The 24,046-nt window shown below is 42.0% G+C and overlaps 1 protein-coding gene across 7 annotated transcripts in view; it reads left to right on the plus strand.

Moving 5' to 3' along the window:
* The window catches only part of lifr (LIF receptor subunit alpha), a 106,438-nt gene that overhangs the window by 68,793 nt on the left and 13,599 nt on the right, over positions 1–24,046 (plus strand). For 6 of the 7 annotated variants that reach the window (XM_062972466.1, XM_062972468.1, XM_008116093.3 and 3 more), the window contains 4 exons: positions 7,816–8,029; positions 12,150–12,326; positions 13,780–13,881; positions 15,245–15,412. In XM_062972466.1, coding sequence (XP_062828536.1) covers positions 7,816–8,029; positions 12,150–12,326; positions 13,780–13,881; positions 15,245–15,412 — 661 coding nt within the window. Of the gene's footprint in view, positions 1–7,815; positions 8,030–12,149; positions 12,327–13,779; positions 13,882–15,244; positions 15,413–18,887; positions 23,921–24,046 lie in introns of those variants that run through there. The other variant, XM_062972470.1, reaches the window with a different exon arrangement.

Genomic DNA, 24,046 nt, shown 5'->3' on the forward strand with positions numbered 1-24,046 from the left:
TTTGTGTTATTATTGTTATTGTTGTTGTTACTATTACTATTATTTAAATTATTATATTACAAAGGCTGGGTGGCCTTCTGTTGGGGGTGCTTTGATTGTGCTTTTTCTGCATGGCAGAAGGGGTTTGGACTGGAAGACTCCAGGGGTCTTCCACTGAAATTGTGATGACCCATGGGCCTTGTAGTCCTGCTCAGGACATTGTAATTCCTGATGAAGATGAAAACTTGGGTTTTTTACCTTCCCAGTCTGAACTGGATTCCTCTCAGCCAGATCTTTCCCAGGCAGATCTGGGAACCTTGCACCTGCAAGAAAGTTGTCTCCCAGAAGTATGTCAAACAAGCCCAGAGCCTACTTCTCCCGTATTCTTGCGCCGGGAGTTTTGTAAACAACAGAGAAGTTTGGATTCAGCTTCGCGCAGGAGTGCAAGGATTGCAGCTAAGAATGTGGCCAATTAAGACTGCTTCTCGTGAGAATCTTTGGGGAGTCTCACATCTGGTCTCAGAGTTAGCTTTCGGTTCTGATTCCCAGAGAACTGCTTCGGCGGGAAAGCTAGACTCTATTTAGGTGTTTTACCCGCGTAGTAACTTCGCGGAGTCAATTCGTCAGCCTACGGAGCGAGTTGTGTCTGGACAGCGCGCTCCGATTCAAGCCTCGCTCCTGCTCAAGCCTTGCCTAGCTATCCAGCCTTCGCCTTGCTTCCCAGCCTTTGTTTATCTACGGACTTTGCCTTGTTTCCCAGGATCAATCCTTGCCTTGTTCCACGGATTTATCAAGTTATTCCACGGACCTTGTTCTTGTTCTTAGTTACCTTGTTCCACGTTCAAGCCTTGTTTCAAGTATCAAGTTATTTCCTAGCCTCGCTCAAGTTTCATGGACTAAAGGACCTTGTCATCTCCCCTCACTTTGCTTGGCAAAGTGAGTGTTTCGGTTATTGGATTACAACTTTGGACCTTAATATTTCTTATTGGACATTGCTTTTTTGGACTAATTCTGACCTTTCCTGAAAGGTCTAATTCTGAACTATTTTCTACACTTGTTTTTATTAACTTTATATATTCCTTCAATAAAGATATTAGATAGATTCTGGCCTCTGTGTATGGTTATTGGTGCTCTGCAGCCTGGGTCGTGACAGTTTGACTCCGCCACCCTAAGCACCAATTAACCTCGGCCAGAATGTCTACCGGAGTCGTACCTGGGCCGAGCGGCCAGCCGATTACCTACACCATCGACAAGGAAGAGGTGGACCGAATCCGTGATAAGCTCAATGCACAGGATGGAGAAATAAGGGGTTTGAAGGAACGCGGAGTTCGTCTTCCGGCCATGGCGTTGCCAACCAAGTTTACTGGAGAAGCTTCTAAGGTTCATGTCTTCCGTCGCCAATGTCAAGCTTATCTGGAGGCCCGTGCTGCCGAGTTTCCCCAAGAAGACATCAAAGTGGCATGGGTTTACAGTCTTCTAGACGGGCCAGCGGCCAGCTGGGCGACGGCACTGTTCGACCAAGTCTCTCCACACCTAAGATCAGCGCAACACTTCTTGGACCACCTCAAGGAGACTTGGGGAATCGAGGACAATTTGGAGGCAGCCGGTCACAAACTCCGTCGCCTTTTCCAAGGAGACAGACCTATGTCTCAGTATATAGCCGAGTTCCGAGTGCTGGCCCACAACACCGGCTGGAACGATGTAGCCCTCAGGGGACAATTCCGGGAGGGTCTCAACATTGAAATGCTGGAAGAAATCTCCAAGGTGGATCCTCCCCAGACCCTCGAGGCACTCATTGATCAATGTTTACGGGCTGAAGTCATGATTGCCAACAGGAAACAGTGGGTTCGAGGCCAGGGCAGTAGAGCCGGGGCAAAACCCCCCGCTCCCGCCAGCGTTCAGCCACGTCCGGTGTGGAGACCCCCACCGCCAACCCCATACCCCAGAGGAGGCGAGGAGGTGCCGATGCAGTTGGGCAATGTGCGTCCCAGACTAGATGCCGCCGAGAAGGCCCGTCGTCAACGCTTAAACCTCTGCTGGTACTGCGGGAACGGGGGCCACTTCGCCAGAGAGTGCCCAGCCAAAGGGAAGCCTGCCGCCCGTCTTGCGGCGGCGTCCTCCACGGAGACGAAGGCGTCTGAGCCGACTGGCACACAGCCGGCGGGGGAAGCCAACGACCGGGTGTAGAGAGGCTCGCCAACCCGGTCAAAAAATCCATCCAAGAGCCGCCAACCGGGGTCCTGTTCCTTCTCGTGGTCACATTATGGTCAGCAAAAAGGGGACCCGTCATGATCCACGCCATGATAGACTCTGGAGCTACCAACAATTTCATCGATAGAGAGTATGCCGACTCTCTGGGATTACAATATCATGACTTCAAGAATGCCCGTGTGGTGCAAGCCATAGACGGCCGTCCCCTCAAGACGGGCCCCGTAAGTCAGTGGTCGGAACCCACCAGGATGTGGATAAGGGAACATATGGAAGAGATTTCCTTCTTTGTTACCGAGGTCCCCCATTTCCCTGTGATTTTGGGAATTCCATGGCTGACTCTCCACGACCCTAACATCTCCTGGTCCAACAGAGAACTGCAGTTTGCTTCACCGTATTGCCAAAACCATTGCCTCGTAGCCAAGGTATGCCATGCCACAGACACCGAGCCCATCATCACCTTGCCAAAGAAGTACTCCGAGTATTGGGATGTATTCAATGAGAAAGAAGCCGAAAAATTACCCCCACATAGACCTTATGACTGTGCCATTGACTTGGTGGAGGGGGCCCCGATCCCGCGAGGGCATCTCTACTCCCTGACTGAACCAGAGCAAGAAGCTCTCAGGGAATTCCTAGAGACAAACCTTCGCAAGGGATTCATCAGACCCTCTCAATCCCCAGCCGCCTCCCCAGTGATGTTTGTGAAGAAGAAGTCAGGGGAACTACGCTTGGTGGTGGACTACAGAGCATTGAACAATATCACCAAGCGGAACAGCTATCCCCTGCCCTTAATCTCGGATCTACTGGATCGGCTTCGAGGAGCCAAGGTTTACACCAAGCTGGATCTTCGGGGGGCTTACAACTTAGTTCGCATCAGGGAAGGGGACGAGTGGAAGACCGCCTTCCAGACCAAATTCGGATTATTTGAGTCCCGAGTTATGAATTTCGGTTTATGCGGAGCCCCCGCAACGTTCCAGCATTTTGTCAATGACATTTTTCAGGACTATCTAGACAGGTTCTTGATAATCTACCTGGACGATTTTTTGGTGTTTTCCAGATCACAATCAGAACATGAGAACCACGTCAAAATGGTGTTACAACGATTGCGGGATCATGGACTTTATGCCAAGCTGGAAAAATGCGCTTTTGATCTACAAGAGGTAGATTTCCTTGGTTACCGCATCTCGCCTCTAGGGCTTTCCATGGATCCAGCCAAAGTTTCAGCAGTATTGGAATGGCGGGCGCCAACTAACAAGAAAGAGGTGCAGCGTTTCTTGGGGTTCGCGAACTACTACCGCAAGTTCATTCCAGATTTTGCCCGCTGGTCCGACCCCATCACTAGCTGCATCCGTGGAAAGCAGCCTTTCCGCTGGACTGATCAAGCAGAGAAAGGGTTCCAGCAACTAAAGAAACTATTCACCTCCCAGCCAATTCTACAGCACCCAAATCCTGGAACCCCTTTTGTGGTGCAAGCGGACGCCTCTGATGTGGCAATTGGGGCTGTACTCTTACAACCGGTGGGAGATCACCTCCACCCCTGTGCCTTTTATTCTCGTCAACTAACCACACCAGAGAGGAATTACACCATTTGGGAAAAAGAACTACTGGCCATAAAGGCAGCCTTTGAAACTTGGAGACATTGGCTAGAAGGGGCCAAATTTCCCATTGAAGTCCACACTGATCATCGTAATCTAGAACATCTAAGAACTGCCCGCAAACTAAATCAGAGGCAGCAACGTTGGGCTTTATTCTTTGAACGTTTCAACTTCCAGATCCATTATGTGACCCCAGCCCAAACCAAGCAAGCAGACGCCCTGTCACGTAAACCGGAATACGCTGCAGGACGCAAGGAGACCTTTGAATCCCAACTGCTACAACCTGAGAACTTTGCCACGCTCACGGTGGGGAACACCAAATCCATTCCCATTGGTTCAACTTCCCCTACTCCAGGACCCATCTGTGCTCAAGAAATCAGGGCTAGTCAGCAAGCAGATGCCTGGGCGCAGGACCAACTTCGCCAAGGTCTGCATTTTCCCTTTTCGCTTAAAGATGGGCTGCTCTGCTATAGAAATCATGTTTATATCCCACCCGGACCGGGCAGGGAAAAAGCGCTTCGTCTGTGTCATGACTGCAAACCAGCAGGACACTTCGGACTATTTAAAACTATGCATTTGATCCTAAGGGATTTTTGGTGGCCCAAGATCCGCAAGGATGTGGAAAAATATGTCAACACCTGCCCAGTATGCCAGCGCTCCAAGATACGAAGGGAGAAGCCCTCAGGGCTTTTACACCCCCTTCCTACCCCATCTCGCCCATGGGAAATAATTTCCGCGGATTTCATCACTGACCTACCACCTTCCTGTGGATTCACCACGATCTTAGTGGTGGTGGACCTATTCACCAAGTTAGCCCATTTCATTCCCTGCAAAGGCCTCCCCACGGCCAAGGAAACTGCGGATCTATTTCTTCAACATGTTTTCAGACTACATGGATTGCCCAAGAGCTTAGTCACAGACCGTGGATCTCAATTCACCTCTCGTTTTTGGAAGGCACTACAAAAACTATTGGGCATAGACTCTCGCTTATCTTCAGCTCATCATCCCCAAACAGATGGGCAAACGGAGCGCACCAATGCCACTTTGGAGCAGTATCTTCGCTGTTATGTAAACTATCAACAGGACAATTGGGCTTCTCTGTTACCACTGTCTGAGTTTGCCTACAACAATGGAGTTCAAGCTTCTACAAAAGAAACGCCGTTCTTTGCAAACTACGGCTTCCATCCACGTTTCTTCCCCCCTGTCATTGAAACTTCAGAGGTTCCCGCAGCAGAGGATTGGCTGCAGGAACTCACAGCGGTGCAACAACTTTTGCTCCAGCAACTGGATCAAGCCAAGGAGGACTATAAACGCCACGCTGACAAACATCGCCAGCCGGGCCCCGAAATCAAGGTAGGAGATCGGGTTTTCCTGTCCACTCGCTTTCTGCCCTCCCACCGCCCTTGCCGGAAGTTAGATGCCCGTTTCATTGGTCCCTATCCAGTGGTGGCGCAATTAAACCCCGTGACTTTCAAACTCCAACTTCCGCGTTCAATGCGCATTCACCCAGTGTTTCACCGTTCCCTGCTCCTTCCGGCGGATGGTGTGCGTCCTGATACAGACCAACCGGCCCCCCCTCCTGTTTTGATGAATGGGGAGGAGGAGTTCGAGGTTGAGGACATTTTGGATTCTCGCTTTCACCGCCGCCGCCTACAATATCTCATTGACTGGGTGGGTTTTGGCCCTGAGGAACGCTCTTGGGAAGACGCCTCCACAGTCCATGCTCCTGATCTAACCCGTCGCTTTCATCAGACCTATCCCACCAAACCACGACCTCGCGCCTCGGGGAGAGGGCCCCAGTTTGGGAGGGGCCTTGAGGAGGGGGATAGTGTGATGACCCATGGGCCTTGTAGTCCTGCTCAGGACATTGTAATTCCTGATGAAGATGAAAACTTGGGTTTTTTACCTTCCCAGTCTGAACTGGATTCCTCTCAGCCAGATCTTTCCCAGGCAGATCTGGGAACCTTGCACCTGCAAGAAAGTTGTCTCCCAGAAGTATGTCAAACAAGCCCAGAGCCTACTTCTCCCGTATTCTTGCGCCGGGAGTTTTGTAAACAACAGAGAAGTTTGGATTCAGCTTCGCGCAGGAGTGCAAGGATTGCAGCTAAGAATGTGGCCAATTAAGACTGCTTCTCGTGAGAATCTTTGGGGAGTCTCACATCTGGTCTCAGAGTTAGCTTTCGGTTCTGATTCCCAGAGAACTGCTTCGGCGGGAAAGCTAGACTCTATTTAGGTGTTTTACCCGCGTAGTAACTTCGCGGAGTCAATTCGTCAGCCTACGGAGCGAGTTGTGTCTGGACAGCGCGCTCCGATTCAAGCCTCGCTCCTGCTCAAGCCTTGCCTAGCTATCCAGCCTTCGCCTTGCTTCCCAGCCTTTGTTTATCTACGGACTTTGCCTTGTTTCCCAGGATCAATCCTTGCCTTGTTCCACGGATTTATCAAGTTATTCCACGGACCTTGTTCTTGTTCTTAGTTACCTTGTTCCACGTTCAAGCCTTGTTTCAAGTATCAAGTTATTTCCTAGCCTCGCTCAAGTTTCATGGACTAAAGGACCTTGTCATCTCCCCTCACTTTGCTTGGCAAAGTGAGTGTTTCGGTTATTGGATTACAACTTTGGACCTTAATATTTCTTATTGGACATTGCTTTTTTGGACTAATTCTGACCTTTCCTGAAAGGTCTAATTCTGAACTATTTTCTACACTTGTTTTTATTAACTTTATATATTCCTTCAATAAAGATATTAGATAGATTCTGGCCTCTGTGTATGGTTATTGGTGCTCTGCAGCCTGGGTCGTGACAGAAATACTGTTAAGGTTATATTGGTTAAAATTGTTTTTCATTTTAAATATTGTATTGTTCTTTCTTTCCTTTTTTCTGTGCAGTGTGCATAGGAATTTGTTCATGTTTTTTCAGTTAGTTCACACAAACACTCTCCATCCATCTGCCACTGGCCTGGCCCATCTGTCAAATTTTAAAACGCAACACATCCCCTATGTCCAAAGGTTTGCCCATGCCTGATATATATACATTCTTGCCATACTCTCCCTCTTTATATTGCATTTCTCTCTGAAGGCAAAAGAATTTTAAACTATAATTTCTTAATAAAGCAATTTTGTTTTGCATTTGCATAGTTTAGGCTACAGAGAAGTATTTATAAAGACATTGCTACAGAATTATCAATCATATATGTATCAAAAATCCAAACCTTGTAATTAATGTGTTCCCTTCTAGCTTATCCATATTTGTTTTAAATAGATTTAGATGAATAGATAGCCAAACTCAGATGTTCTGTCTCGTGTGTAATGAGGACAGTGCATATGATTTCCTGTCTCTCTACCACTTTAAATTCTCTATTCAGGGCTTATATGTATATAGCCAAAAACAAAACCTGACCCTGGAGAAGATATGTCAACCCTTCTCAAAGCCAGAGAAGCTGGAGTTGGTGTAAGTTGTGTTTCAAAGCATATTAAGAGTTGTGTTGATGAAAGAATAAAGCTTGATTCTCAGGTTATGCTCACCAGGAGCAAAATTGGTTTTCATTTCCAGCAGTATCTCTGAGGGCATTCATTAACCCTTTGGGAAACATTAGGCACTGCTCTCATGCAATGCATCCCCTACTCTTTGGTGATGGGTCCTAAAACCAAGAAATATAGTGCACAGTATCTTTTGTGCTATGTCCAGTCATCTCAAATTCAAAGTGAATGGCAATTTCGAATGGGGCTCCTAGCAATACTTGATCCACAGAAACTTGTTGCTTTTTGGAGCCCATTGTGTAACTCTGTGTAAACGCACACATATGCCTGCTTCCAGCTGCTCTTGCCTACTATATATGTCTATTTATTGATAGTTCTCTAGCAATATAGGAATGACTAGCTCTATATTCAACCAATGGACTACAGCAAGACCTATCTCCTAGCTTTTTGTAAAAAATCATTGTGAACGCTCTCTTTGAGGATTTGCTTTCTTTGAAGCCTCCTTTTCCTGCTTCCTCTAACCAATTCTCTGCTTGGTTTACCATGGCTTTCTCAACAGCCACTGTCCATTCTGGACAGTAATGGAGTGATAGAAGGTTATGAAATATCTTGGATTGTACCAGAGATGCCCATAAAGAAGCAGTCAGTTCCTGAATTTCTGAACAACACAAAAATAAAACTTGGAAGTAATGACTACATATTCACAGTGGTGGCAAAAAACAAAGCTGGTCTCTCTCCTCCTTCTCTAATAAATAGTGCTGAAATTCCAGTTGGTAAGTATGATATGAAATGGAGATTTTGGAAATATATGCTGTGAGTTGGGTGATGTTCACAGGAGATTAAAAACAAGCAAATTGATATTTGCTTTCAACAATGAGAATCCTATCTCCATTGTGCTTTTGGGAAGCATGCCAGTATGATTTGAGTTGTCTCTACCTTTCCTTTCAGGTTTCCCACAACTAATATTGGCAGCAGAACCTAGAAGAAAACACTATTTTGGACTTTGCAAAGAGATGAGAATCTCTCTGCAATGAAAATGGGAATCTGTCCAGATGCTTTCTTTGTAGCAATATATATATAGAGAGAGACAAGTAGAATAGTGATGCTAGTGGTGGTGATGTAAGACCTCAACCCTACTATAAAATCTTGATTTCATCAGTCCAGAGAGATCTGCCCCTGAATGCAACTGTTCCACACTTGGTTACCAACTTTCTAGTAAGAACCCTCTCTGTTTTTAGCGAAGCCGCTCTTTGGGAGACAGACCAAGGCCCCATTGAAAGCCATTCTAGCTTGGAATAGAAGAGAACCATAGAGTTGGAAGACCACAAAGGCCACCTAGTCCAATTTTCTGCCATGCAGGAATCACTATTAAAGCACACCGTACAAGTGACAATCTTTATAAAAGGAGACCCACCATGCTATGAAACAGTTAATTATACTGTCAAACAGCTCACATTATCAGCAAGTTTTTCTAAATGTTTAGGTGGAATTTCTTTTCCTATGGTTAGAATCCATTGCTCGGTGTCCTAATCTCTAGAACAACAGAAAATAGGTTTACTCCCTTCTGGCATGGCCTTTGGAAATTCAGGGTCCCCTCCAAACTGCATTGAGATGGCAAGGGTAGGATTTTGCAGAATAAATAAAAGTAGCAACAATGACAACAGTCAGTAATGTCATTACTGATTCATCTTCATCATCTGAAGATGGTGGTGATGAGGTAATGAGACAAAGTTCTGATTCATTTGGTTTGCTTAAGGAAATAAGGTTCCTTTCTCTCTCTCCTGCCTACATTAGTTGTACTTTTGACTACTAAAAGCTTTAGTGTCAAATTTCCTTCTTGAGCCATCTCTTTATTCTGGAAAAGACCAGCTGTAGTGCTGGAGCACACTTGCAGCTTCCGGGCCAGCATGGACACAAGCCAAAAGAATACAGCTCAAAAGCCAGATGTGAACTTCAAAAAGCAACCATACTCCTCCTTTCTTGTAGTACATGAAAGCATGATTTTTCAGTTTCTCTTATTTTTGTAGCTTTGACCTGGCAGCCCTCCTCCACAGCTGTACTGTCTGCTGTGACCCAAGACTTTTCTTATATCCCAGTGGGAGGAAGAGATACAAAAAGTATCTTGTTTCCACTCCAGCTGTGAACCATGTGAGATCTGGATTCCTTGCCATGCTCTTCCTGTTTATATGTTCATAGCTTTCTGAAAGTAATAGACTTTTAAGAATTAATAAATTAATAAAGAGGGGTTTGTTTTGCATTCATCTAGTCTAAATTCCAGAGGATCGTTCATGCTTTTTTGTCAGAGGAAACACAAAGAGGATCTTGTGCATGTTAAACACGGACAGTTTTCTTTCAGTGAAAGCCTTTGGAGTACAGGCTTTTGCAGGGTAGAGTTTGCTTTATCCTTTAAAAGATAAAAAGGTAAAGGTTTCCCCTGACTTTAAGTCCAGTCGTGACCAACTCTGGAGGTTGGTGCTCATCTCCATTTCTAGGCTGAAGAGCCAGTGTTGTCCATTGCCTTCTCCAAGGTCATGTGGCCAGCATGACTGCATGGAGTGCCCTTACCTTCCCGCCATAGTGGTACCTTTATCCTTTACATGCAGTATTTTCCTCAGTTTGGGTATAGCACATAAACATACACATGGAGGAGAAAAAGAGGAAAGCATTATAAAGAGTGAGGTCAAAGGACTTATTAATGTAAGAATTTGCTACATTTGTATGAAAAGCTCAAATGTATGATGATAAATAGTAATTAATGATAACAAAAATTGGGAGACAGGAGTTTGGTTTTTAAGTTAGCACATCTAAATTTACTTAAGTTAACAGAATAAAATTAAAATGGTTGTCATGGGGCACAATTGTGTCAGTGGCACAATGGGTTCAACCCTTCTGCTGCTAAACTGCTGACCTGAAATTTGGCAGATTGAATCCACGAGATGGGAGGAGTTCCCATCTGTCAGCCCTAGCTCCTGCCAACCTAGCAGATCAAAAACATGCTAATGTTAGTAGATAAATAGGTACTGCTTTGTTGGGAAAAGGCAAAGAGATGCTCCAAGCAATCTTACTGACCGCATGGCCAGGAGGTGACAACGCAGGCTCCTCAGCTTGAAAATGGAGAAGGCACCTCCACAGAGCCAGAAATGAGCACAGCCTCCAGAAGCTGCGTTTGTGTGTCTCATTGTATGTATCTGTAAAGGCATTGAATGTTTGCCAATGTCTGCTGTAAATTCTGTAATCCGCTCTGAGTCCCCTAGGGGAGAAGGGCGGAATATAAATATATTATTTTTACTGTTGTTGTTATATAAATCAAGAGCAGATGGAAATGCTTCTGAATATTGTTACTAATAGGAATAGATTAGTTTTTCTGTTCTGCCTGCCTTTTGAACTTTCCAAGTGCAGTAGCTTCTCCATATTTGGTGGTTTGACTTTTACAGCAAAACAATGAATATATTCTAATGTTTTGTTTCATATATATTCCAGATAGAAAGATCAGTTTTTAATGTAAACAAACTCAGAAAATAACTATGCCTCATACACTGAACAGTAGAATAGAACTGTACAGACAAAAAAATGTACAAGATGAATCCTGTAAAAAAAAAACCCATTCTGGAATAGTCATTCTGTAGCTACTGCCAGTCACAATGACTTCTGAAGAAAACACAGCAGCACAGGATCTCTATTTTGGGCAGGTTCATTTTTATAGCACATGGCATTTCACAAAGATCAAGCTTCTCAGGACTTTTACTCAGTGGCTTTACAGTTTAAAACAGGCACAAGGGAATTATCAGTAACAAACTTAAACAGTGGAGGATTTTGCACTCATTGCCAGCTTACATACAGTAGTGCTTGGTTTACGATACTAAATATTAGCATCAGTTATAGCTAATGTATCAACATCACTGACACACTCTTTGTGTTATTCTAATGTCCAGCATGAATTTAGTACATGTTGATCTCAAATGTCAGCCGAACAAATTAAAGCAACATTTCGGGAGTTACGTAACTCCTGTGTGAATGAATATCACATCATTGCTCAGTTTTGAGGCATTGTGAGTCATGGATCCAGAGTCAGGGAGGCTGATTTATCTATAAAGCCGAGAAATATTGGCAGTATCTTCAGACTGAGTTCTCCACATTGTGCAAATGCTTTGGATGACAATCAGAGAGAACAGGGCATTTGTCTGCATTCTGAATCTAAAGTATTTCATCTGGCATCAGTTGTTTTAATCAGAATAATTTGAAAGAGTACCACAAGAACATTTGTCAATTAGCACAGAGAAGTCGAACAGCAGGTAAAGACCAAAACGGGGTCATTTCTGGCCACCAATAGGTGGAAATAGTGTAGAGGTGGGATTGAGTCTTCAAAAGTTATATTGGGAACATATCAGACAAATGGATTTTGTGCTGCCTGCCCTGTCCCAAGGGGACTGAACTGTCAGGCAAACAAGCAAGATTCACAGACAGGCACCTCACTCAATGTGAGCTTCAGATATTTTTGATCACCTGTTTTGCAGGAGAAGGCTCATCTTCTAGGTGCCTTAAGGCCTTCCCCATGCTATTCTTCAAAAGAGGAATTGACAAGCACAGGCAGTCTAATTATTTCCTATAGAAGCAGTAAAATCATGAGAAATTGTGGCAGGAGCATGCTCTACTGGAGTATATTGCATTTCACAGAACTATAGCACTTCACCATCCCTGATTTAAGAGGATGGATGAAGTAGATTTTGTTAAGATTCTGCTTTATTTTCTGTGCTTTATGCTTCACTTTTACTTTAAGACACTTTGGCCTAGGAGACATACTGATGATTTTTATGTGTGTTGTAATCATAAGTAGTTTTGGACAAATGAAATTAGGCCCAGGGAATAACTTTTGATGTTATCCATGTTACACAGGTCCTGTCCCAACAGAGAGTGGAATTGCTACAGGAGATGGTGTTCAGATCACTTGGCTTCCCGATCCCAGTGTGACCTGTGGCTATAAAGTCAGATGGTGTTACGAGCCAGGGCCCTGTACTGCTGTCAGTTGGGAAACATTTCCTTCCAATGTGACGAATCCCATCATTAGATCCAGTAAGCAACAACTGCTTAAGTTTACTTTCATTTAAATGGAGAACTGTGAAACATGGCCCATCTTGTATGGAGCCAACCAGATGGTTCTGGCCCATCTTACCTGTCCGAACGTATCTCCCCCTATGAGCCTTCTAGAACTCTTAGATCATCGGGGGATGCCCTGCTCTCGGTCCCACCAGCCTCGCAGGTAAGGCTGGTGGGAACGAGGGACAGGGCCTTCTCAGTGGTGGCTCCTCGGCTGTGGAACACCCTCCCCAGCAACATACGGGAGATACCAACTCTCCTAGGCTTCAGGAAAGCCTTAAAGACATGGTTGTGCACACAAGCTTTTAATGAATGAGAACATGGACTTTACATGACCTGTACGAAGACTTGAGGATTCTGGATGAATGGATTTTAATTTTGGACATTCTTAAAAATTTTATATAATGTGTTTTTATTTTGTAATGGTATCAGTTTATATGAACTGTTGTTTTGTAGATTGTTTTATATGAATTGTTGTTTTTACGTTGTTTTTAGGCATTGAATTTTTGCCTATTTACTGTAAGCCGCTTTGAGTCTCCTAGGAGAGAAAGGCGGGGTAAAAGTAATGTAAATAAATAAATAAATAAACACAAGAAGTCAGTGCCTGAAATGGGGTTTTCAGGCCTTCACATTTTCTGGGGTTAGAAGTGCATCCCCCCCCTTTTTTTTTAGAAACGTTTTTTTTTTTTACGTGAGAGAATGCCTCTCTAGGAATCTCTAGGTCTTCTTAGAAAGCCATGCAAGAGGACCTAGGGATTCCTAGGGAGGCATTCTCTAGGAATCAGTGGATCCCTCAGCATGACTTTCTAGATTCTGTTGGATGAAGGGGGCATAAGCTTGGACACTTGGTCCTTTGGATTTGTGGATTTGATTATTTGCCGATTGATTAAAACATTATTTCTGAGAATCTGTGCAACTGTGTGGCAAATTTCTACCAGAAATTGACCATAGAGACATGCTGGAGGAGCTATAGAGTCCTTTCTTTCAGAACAGGGTGAGCAACTTGAGGATTTTTGGAGATAATTTTCTGCAGAACTCTCTGTCGGACACATTAATCCGCAAAATAAGCAGATGATGGGGGATGATCAGAGATCTCCTGCTGCTTTCAATTTTAGAGGATTTACGTGGGTTGGGGACTACAGCAGGTTAAAGGGTAAATCCACTATTCCTGACAGCTTCCAAGGGTAGAACAAACATCATAATATGTGGTGAATTTGCAAAACAATTACTTTGGTGGGATTGCATGTAGCACACAGATGCACTTGCCCCATCTGTTCCACTACTTATGGTCTGAAATGTGGACAAAATAAATCCATGCATGTAGTGACCTTGGCCTTCCTTTTATATTTTCTTTACTTAAAATACATGTTTTCTTCATATATTAGTATTATTATAAAAGAGATTATTTTATGTCAATTCTGTCCCACAGCCCTCTTTCAACCAGGAGTTCGATACCATTTTTCTGTCTATGGCTGCAAAGACAATGGGTACCAGCTGCTAAAATATGTAGACGGTTATACAAAAGAATTGGGTAAGTGTATTTTGATCTTTTGTTAAAGACTGTCTCATGGAAGAGAATAAATACAGCTTTGAAGTTAGGGTTTAGTGAACAAAAGACAGTTATATAGATGTGTAATATATGTATTTTATTTGTTTGTTTTAAAATATGTTTACCCCGCCTTTCTCCACAAGCAGACTCAAGGCAGCTTACAATAAAATAAAAACATACAGTACAGAGTTGAAACATGGTTAAAACCACATATTCATAAACATGTTATGTTCATTGCTTTTAGGGTATCTTTAAACAAGTAATTAGTTCAAAGCATTAATCTTAATTCAGAATTGAGCTATGAACCTACTTAAAGCAGGCAGCACCAACTGCTTTAGTGGCTAGAACTATCTTTTGGAGGTATAGAGGGAATGGTGGGGACACTGTGGTAACAAAGTAAGCCTGAATGGATGGTGTTTGTTGATGTTGCTCCAAGCCTTCATGCAAAGTTGAGGAGATGAGATCTCGGAAAATGAACCACAGGATGAGACATACAAACTCCAAACCCAACAGACAATAGAGTAGTAAAGACCATAAATAAAAAGCAGGCCTTTAAAAATATCCTAATAATTGTTTAGATCTAACATTTTTCCAGTTGAAATTCAAGCATTTGATCTTTCCTACAGAATTACAAAACAGTTGAATTTGGGTTCAGTCTAGCAGAAAATTGAGAAATGTCTTAGAAAAAATGACATAGAAAATTGTCTTAAATGACAACATTTGCATTTAAATTTGTAATGGCTGAATGACTTCTTTTCAGCAAGTAGAATCTCAATCTTTTAGCAAAATAGACTCCTATTAATCTGAAGCATATGCATTTTCTTTGTGTGGGTAGAATGCATTCAGTGCAAGTAAATAGTACTTCTAGTTAATGAGCAATGAAATACAGTGTGTCTCCTGTATTTGCGGGATAGCTATTCACTGTTTCAGAATTTATCCACATCCAGCAAAATATGTCTTCTCTTAGCATTTTCTAGGTCCTTCAGCACAATTCTATGGTATTTTTGGGCTGGGAGACTTTTCAGTAGAGCTTGCTATTATTCATGTTTTGTGTATCAACCCATAAAAGTTTTTAGATTGCAATCTGGTTTCATTTATTGCTTCATTAATAAAGTGAAATGGAAAATAATATTACAGTTTAAGGCTGACTCCTGTTGTACTTCAAACAAGAGTAAATCCATTAAATCAAGCAAATTTGCATATCGGTTGACTCACTATTCCAAATATAATTCAATGGATTGGGATTGTGAACAGGATCCAGACCTGTTTACTGTGGTGGTTACTGTTTGCTCTATTTTTTTTAAAGAAAAACATAAAATTTCCTTCACATTTGCTTTATACCCAGAACCAGCAGTTGCACCAGTGTTTAATGTAATGAAAACCACCTCAGATTCAATCTCAATAAAATGGCAAGATATACCAACTGAAGAGATCCGGGGCTTTATAAAGGGCTATTTGCTTCACTTTGGAAAAGGAGAGGAAGGCAACACAAAGCCAAAAGCTTATGAGTCGGGTAAGTAAGGTTTGATCATTTTTCACAAAATGTGAATGGCAACGAACCAAATTTCAAGCAAGAAAGAAATTGGATGGCATTGATAAGTAGTGGAAAGGCAGAAATGTGTATGAAGATCTTCAGTTATCTAGATTCATAATACATGCAACAACAAACCCTCCCATAGTAGACAGCTATATTCCACTACATGAACAAATCCCCATTTTAAGAGCTTTGGGGAGAGACATTTCTCAGCCTTGTCATGACTGAAGGCACATATAGTCACCATATGAGAGAAGACATTTTCAGTGACCTTCCCCAGACTCTAGATAGCCCTATTGATCTGTGCTAGGTTGGCTTCCTATCTATTGCCTTCCTGCCAGTAGACAAAATCCTTCTTATTTGGTGTACAAATTTGTCTCTTGTTAAAAGTGGTGTAATTAGTTGAGTGTTGACCATGGCTGTGTTTAAATGCAACAAATAAAATGAACACATCCTGTCACTGCTATGAACAATCCACATGATGCCTGGTCAGTTTTGCAGCAATTGTCTACCAGTTTTGTAGGCCTGTATCTGTGTGTAGTTTACAACACAGCAGTGTGCCTGGGACACTGAAAATATTCATGTGTTTGTTTTAATTCTGAATTCTCATCCAACTTTGGAGACATGGTAACCAAAATTGCTTGAACATCACTCCTAACATTTGGTATTTGAAATCTTGCTCTGCTTTGCTGTATTTCTTCACTCTGCTTCACAACATCCTTTTGCTCACTGCCCATGTTCTCCCTGACAATCTCTCCCTCTCCAGCCCACATTTATAGTTTGGCAGCAGCCTTTCAAGGAGAAAAAAGGAGAGACAGTTGACCATTTTACTAAACTATATTTACTAATTGAGGTAGTTGGATGCTCACAAGACTTTCTGTGTGATATCTGACATCTTGGAGACAGAAAACCAAACATGGGATGGGAGTGGGAGTGGAGAGAGAGAAGGATTCTTGTCTAGTTGCTATACAGAGGTGCAACGGGAATTTAAAATATGAAGAATGAAATGGTATTCAAGCCAAAAAGGAGTTCGATCTAAGAAAGATTATTATGTTGGAGTCATTGTTGTTGTTTTTTATGAAGAGCTTACTAACATTTGCTTGTTTTTTCATCAGTATGATGTATAAATGGCATGCTTCAAACAGATGGTAAATTCTCAAGGTAGATTTACCCAAAAGGAGGGCTTCAAATGCTCTCTAACAACTCTGCATTTGTATGCAGCTATAGTGAAAATGATGTTTGTGGTACTGAATTACAGTTGGCACCTTTAATTCTTTAAAAGGTCCCTTACCTCTAACAGCTTCAGGACAGGCATGCACAATATTGTCTTTTTAGTGCTGGGAACCGCTTCACTTGTTGAGTCTTGCTGTTATAGGTGATGTAACATTTTGTCCTTGTTTTAGGGTTTCTATTAGATGATTTCAAAACTCACAGATTTTTTCATAAATGAGACAGAAAAGAGATTTTAAAACTCACATCAAGAGATGTGGCCATCTTTAATTCCTTCAGTGCAGTGGTTCCCAATCTGTGATCCGTGGACCACCAGTGGTCCCCAAAAACTAAAATATGGTCCGTGGACTCACTGTTACTACACCATTGCAACAAAAGCGACTGGTCTCGCAAAACCCTCTTATAGTGCCGAGGCAATGGGGATGTGGGGAAGGGAGAGGCTGACTACCCACGAAAGGCATGACAACAAGCCTCCTGACTGCTGCTGCTCCTCCTCCCTCCCCCTGAGCAGAGCCATTCCAAGTGGCACCTGGAAGCAGGAGTGCCCTGATGTCTTAATTTTTAGGCCTGTTCCTGGGATTATTTGGGGTGCTGGTTCAGAAAATTGCATTGGATAGACCACATCAGCTCTAGATGGCGACTACTGGATGACATATGTTCTGTATCAGAAACTAGAACTGATGTGGTCTATCCAATGCAATTTTCTGAATCAGCACCCCAAATAACCAAACCGAATCTAAAGTTGTCCAAATACTGATTCGTAACCCTTTTGGTATTAATGTTGGAGAGTAGTCCCTGGTCAAAGTGGTCCTGGGTCAGAAAAAGGTTGGTAACCATTGATTTAGTGGCCTGAAAAGAAGAATGTTCCTTTTAAAAAAAAGGAAAGAAGAAGAAGTGACCTCTCACAATAGGGTTTTTTGAAGCAGAACACAAAGGGCTATCAGGTTCAGGGAAAAAATAACAGAGAGAGTGCAGTTGGCATAGGAATTCACTATGATCATAATAGAAACTAGGGAATACTGTAATTCATTGTGTAATATAGTCATACTTTTTCCATTTTTTCCTTCAAAAAAAGGGGGTGCTACCATTACATTAAGAAAAGATGTGTGGAGCCAGCTGTGTCTGGGGCTTTTCCCCTCTTATTTCCAAGGAGGCAGGAGAGAGAGGTGAGAGCCCAGACCCAGCTTGCTCTTTCTCAGTAAGGCCATTTTGAAAAAGAAACAGAAAGGGAGCCAGCTGGGCCTGGGGCTTGCCTTCCCCCTCCTTCCATCTCCTCTTGTAACTAAGAGAGAAAAAGCCCCAGACCCAGCTATCTCTCTTTGTATTTCTTTTTGAAAACTCCTGCCTCCGAGGAGGAGACTGGATCTGGGGCTTTTCCTGTCTTACTTCCAAGGAGGGAGAAGGAAGAGCCCCAGACCTTGGTCAGACCACACCTGGAATACTGTGTCCAATTTTGGGCACCACAGTTGAAGGGAGATGTTGACAAGCTGGAAAGCGTCCAGAGGAGGGCGACTAAAATGATTAAGGGTCTGGAGAACAAGCCCTATGAGGAGCGGCTTAAAGAGCTGGGCATGTTTAGCCTGCAGAAGAGAAGGCTGAGAGGAGACATGATAGCCATGTACAAATATGTGAAGGGAAGTCATAGGGAAGAGGGAGCAAGCTTGTTTTATGCTGCCCTGCAGACTAGGACACGGAACAATGGCTTCAAACTACAGGAAAGGAGATTCCACCTGAACATCAGGAAGAACTTCCTCACTGTGAGATGGCTCCATTCGTATTTCCTTTTCAAAACTGCCTCACTTCCGAGGACTAAAACACAATAGGAACACATATATAGTTGCAAAAAATGTTTTACATTAATGCTAACAAGGATCAATTTAGGCGGTTACACATGAAATTTTAAGGCAATTTGACCACCTATAAATCAATATAGCTTTACTCATCATCTTAAAAATGAGAATGATGTGAAGAGAAAGTAAGAAAAAAGGTTTTGTCTGGAATATATTCTCTTATTTGTTTTGTCTCCTTTATCTTTCATTTTTGCTTGATCATGAGAAACATGGTAAAAGCACAATTACTACAAAGAGGGACTCAGTGTGTTTTAGACAAAACAGCCATTATCTTTTCTGATATATGATAATATTCATTTTTAAAGTAATCCATATTTCTGTCTTCCCCTCTCTCTTGCACACACAAAATCTTTCTGAAATACCCAAACTTACAGTGAAAGCAATGAGACAACACTACAACGCACTCAGATACAAATTTGCAAGATTTATGAAGCATGTCGACGCGATGAGACACTACTACAACGAGCTTAGAAATAATAATGAAAGAGTTACTAGGCAGTACTATTGGATGCAACAACAGTACAACACTCTTAGAAGCATTTTTGGAAGATATATTAGTCAAAGCTACTTAATGCAACAACACTACAATATACTTAGAAATGATTTAGCAAGGTTTACTAGCTATGCCTACTGGATGAAACACCGTTACGATGTGCTGAAATATAATTTTGATAAATATATCATGCAAACCAACCAGAGGAGACAATGGTAACGTGCTGGGAGTACAATTTTGTGAAATGCACTAGTTGTGCCTTCCAGATCTGGCAATGCGACAAAATGCTCAGGAAGAATTTTGCAAGATTTACTAAGATGTGTCTATTGGAGGAAAAAGCAATGATATTACAATTATACCTAGATAAAATTTTGCAAGATTTGTTATTTGTATATACTGGATAAGACAAAAACAATGCTACAATACCTTCAGATACACATTTTCAAGGTTTGCTGTGTGTCCTACAGATATGAGGATATTACATCATACTCAGTAACAATTTTTAAACATTTGCTTGATGTTCACATTCCATGACAATATTAGGAGTTAGTCAGATACAACTTGAGCAGAATTTATTAAGTGTGCATGCTGGATGAGATTTTGTTAAAGTGGACTGAAAAATAATTGTATAAAACTTACAGGCACAGCTTTGATTGGCATATAGCAACAAAATCACAACACAGGTATATACAATAAGAGGAAGTCATAGATAAAAAGAAAACATACTTAAAAGTTTCTAATCTCAAGGATAACATTTGTAACAGTCTCACACTTAATGGAATATAATTCCATCTACTCTCAGCAGCCAATGTACTATTTGTCCAAAATGGGGAGATGGGCTAGAAAGTCAGGAAGGAGGGAAACAACATACCAAATAGAACATGGAGGAAAATGCTTCAGTTAAAAGGATGTAATCTGACCTCTCTTGATTTTCCATTAAAATAACTTTTCTGTTGCTATTTTATTTCCATTTAATTGTTATTTAAAATAGAGGGAATTTAAGTAAAGGTAAAGGTTTTCCCCTTACATTAAGCCTAGTCATGACTGACTCTGGGGGTTGGTGCTTATCTCCATTTCTAAGCCGAAGAGCTGACATTGTCCGTAGAGGGTATTTAGTACTAAAAAAGGAGTACCTCCTCATTGGCACCCTTACACACCTCATACTTTTGGACATGGAATGTGTACTCATTTGTTGCACGTTGGAAACGTTCTGGAGAGGATAACTCAAGATGAGAGCTACCTTGGCTCAGAAAACAACCACCATTCTGCCAACAATCTCCCCCTTACATCGTCTTTCAGAAAGTAAGGGGCTTGAGGGCAAAGAATGCATTTTCCCCTCACCAACTTGATCTTACTCTGAGCTTCAGCTGCGTGCTGCTTCCTTCACCGTGCTTCCAACCAGAAGTACTCTCAGATAACATTGCTTTTATGAAGTCAGTACTGTCCTTAAACAAAATTATTAACTAGCAGCTTGGTCATAACCTAGGCTTGCAACCGCAATACTCACATTTACAATCATAACACCATGACCATGACTGCAAATACCTTAAATCTCATCTTAACATCCAGGCAGTCTTACAGAGGAATGCAATTCTGCAGTGCTAATGAGTGAAGTAGTGAAGGTGACGTGTCCAGCCTTCCACAAGTGAAGTTCAATGTGACAAGGAGTTGCAGTAGAACTCCACAGGGCTTCTTGCTTCTGTTCCTCATTTCATTAGTGGAAGAGGATTGGGCACATTATAGAACTCTCCAGCCCTTGGCTGTATCATTGCCTCAATTTTAAGGTGGATGTCAGAGGCTGGATCAGAAAATGAGGCATAGCTATGACATTAAAGTTATATGGCAAATGCAGGATTTGGGCCATCATTTTAATATACAAAATAATATACAAAACCCATGGTCTATCTTCTCAAGACATCAACTATAATCACTAAGAACAATGGTTTTTGACAATGATAGAATTGGAAGAGACCAGAAGTGCCATCCAGTCCAGTCCTCTGCCATGCACAAATATACTATTGAAACACAGCCAACAGACAGCCATCCAGCCTCCGTTTAACAATCTCCAGGGAAGGTGACTACACTACATGGAATCGATCCCTGAAACAAGCCTTTGAGACAATTATATGTCTTAGGAAAGGTTATTATCTTTAATTTTGGGATGAAAACTCTCAAACCAATGAGGTGGGAAACTGGGGTGGGAAAGTGATGGGGTTTATAGGACCTGAGCCACAGACTCCTTACCTCTGACACAAAAGCAACTTTTATCTCTCTCAGAAAAAATACAGTGCAACTTCCTTATCTACAGATTTAATACCCATAATTTCACTTCCCCGTGCTCCAAAAATATTTTCCTCTAGAAGTGTTTGTGAACCTTTCTAGATCCTCCAGTGCAATTCTGTAGTATCCTTGTGGCCTGACTAGAGTCCAAATTGGCTTTTGCTACTATCCACAGTTCCAAGTATTGACAGGTGTTTGTGTTGGAATGTATCTCTCATGAATAAGGTGGGAGTACTTTACAGTTCTGCCCAGCATTTTTCATCCTGATGAAGATGGTTGCTTCAGGTTTCTAGCAATTTCCCTGAAAAATATTCCTTAATGTTTAACCTTTTTCAATCTTTCCTTTAGATCAGTGTTTCTCAAGCTCTACTCCTCCAGGTATTTTGGACTTCACCTCCCGGAAATCCCAGCCAGCTTACCAACTGTTGGGAATTGTGAGAGTTGAAGTCCAAAACATATTGAGGAACAAAGTTTGAAAATCACTGCTTTAGATTGTCCAAATCCTCCCAACTAGATTGCCCAAATTTCATTTCATTATAAAGTCTAATTATTTAAGTTACTAATGGAAATGTTCCTGCAGTATATAATTTCTTACTGACCTATATCCTACACATACCAAAGCAATAATGAACAAGAATTCTGAACATCCATGGGAACAAAACTAGAGTTGATAGTGGCCCATAGAGTCAGCAGGAGGAGATACTGCTTTGATAGTGCTGTTCATGCACCCACAACCCACATCAGTTATTTCGGCCCACAACACCAATAGATAGAAATCAGTTACCTACCCACTAATCCATTGTATAGCAATCCCTATATGCTTTGCAGCAGCTATTTAAAGGGCTCATTAGATATGGTGGCCACAATCAACACAGATGCTCTTAACATTACTGAGTATGAAGGAAGGGAATATTCTGAGAACGGGGGCAATCTGTGATGGTGGATGGGATGAAATGGGTTGGCTCTCATTTCAAAGTAATTGCAGAATGGAACAGAAAGCTTTTAAAAGATAGTTGAAGAGATGCAACAAAGCTTCCAAGATGGGAGGCTATGGTCTGCTACATACTGGGGTTGCTTCTCGACATCATTTCAGGATCAGGAAATCCACAGGTTTCAAAATCTTCAAACAGGGAAATAAGTTATACCTGAAGGATGTAATCAAAGTTATAGATAAGAAGTTAGCTATTCGTGGTTTCATTAGATTTTTGTTGAAGGAGAGTATTTCTCAGTTCCTCCTGTATCCAGCCTTTGGTCCTAATCTTGTAGCCCAAAAGTTTACAAAACAAACTGTTTCTACAACAAGTCATGAAAAATGACATAGGTGAAGAAATAATATGACAACGTTTCTTGGCAGAATAGCTATGGGAGCCAAATAATTATAATATAATATTCTGGCAATTCTGATGAACCCGACTTTTCCGTGAATATACCTAGTTTGTGCACTCTAGGATATAATCCAATGCTGACGATAAAGGAAGAAAAGAGTGCATATTCTTTGGGAGAATCAACAAATAGCCAGGCCCAGAGCTAGGAACTAATTTGCTGCAACATAGTTACTTCTAAAGAGTTACCCCTTTCTGATAAAGTTGTAATAAGATTACATTCAAATATAATATAAGTGAGAACAATGTTACATTATTGGCCTAATAAATATCATTTCCTAGTTCACTTGCAGAGTCGTTTTCATATGATTTTTTAAAAAAGTTTTGTTGCATACTCATAAAATACATTTTTAAGTCCTTGAGAGTTTCAAGCCCATCTAAAAAGTAATGGAAAGTAACATTTAAAAAAAAACAGATGAGCTGCTGTGTCTGCTGAATGATTGGTCTGAAGCAGTCCGCTTTAAGGCATAAAGCAGCAGAAGCTCTTTAGCCAATTCATGTGCCAGCAAACACTCTCATATTGCTCATGGTTATGGAGGGCACATTCATTTACACTTGTACTACAAGCAATCACTTTGAACTTGAACACTGAATTCTGCTTCTGGCACATACACAAGCCCTTTTATATTCTAATGAACAAGGATGCTTCACTTGTTCCTACTAACCAGAAAAAAGTAATAAGAACAAAACCTGTTTTCATCAAACGAGTTGAAGAGCCATCACGATGTAGTGTTTTAAGTGTTAAGACTAGAACTCTACAAAGCAGACTTTGAATGCATGTTCAGCCATGAAAACTCACTAGGCATCTTTGTGCAAGTCACAGTCTCTCAGCCTTAGAGGAAGGCAAAGGTGCAAGCCCCTTCATCACATTGAGGACCACAGTGTGGGGGACGAGGCGGGCCTGAGGCAACAGGGCGAATCCGGAACCCGGCACCACCCACTTGTGCATCACAGCATGTGCCCATGTCCCCATGATTCTGGCCCAAATCCCTTCGTGGAGATGGAGGCAGGGTACAAAAATAAAGTTATTATTATGATTCCTAACCTAAACATGTGTTCAGGTTTCCCCCTCCTACCATGCTTCTTCCACGCAGCTGGCAGTGGTACTGTTGCAAGTACAGTAGAGTCTCACTTATCCAACACTTGCTTATCCAACATTCTGGATTAGCCAATGCATTTTTGTAGTCAATGTTTTCAATACATCGTGATATTTTGGTGCTAAATTCGTAAATACAGTAATTACTACATAGCATTACTGTGTATTGAACTACTTTTTCTGTGAAATTTGTTGTATAACATGATGTTTTGGTGCTTAATTTGTAAAATCATAACCTAATTTGATGTTAAATAGGCTTTTCCTTAATCTCTCCTTATTATC

Source organism: Anolis carolinensis, chromosome 2, assembly GCF_035594765.1.
Source record: "Anolis carolinensis isolate JA03-04 chromosome 2, rAnoCar3.1.pri, whole genome shotgun sequence".
Taxonomy (NCBI): domain Eukaryota; kingdom Metazoa; phylum Chordata; class Lepidosauria; order Squamata; family Dactyloidae; genus Anolis; species Anolis carolinensis.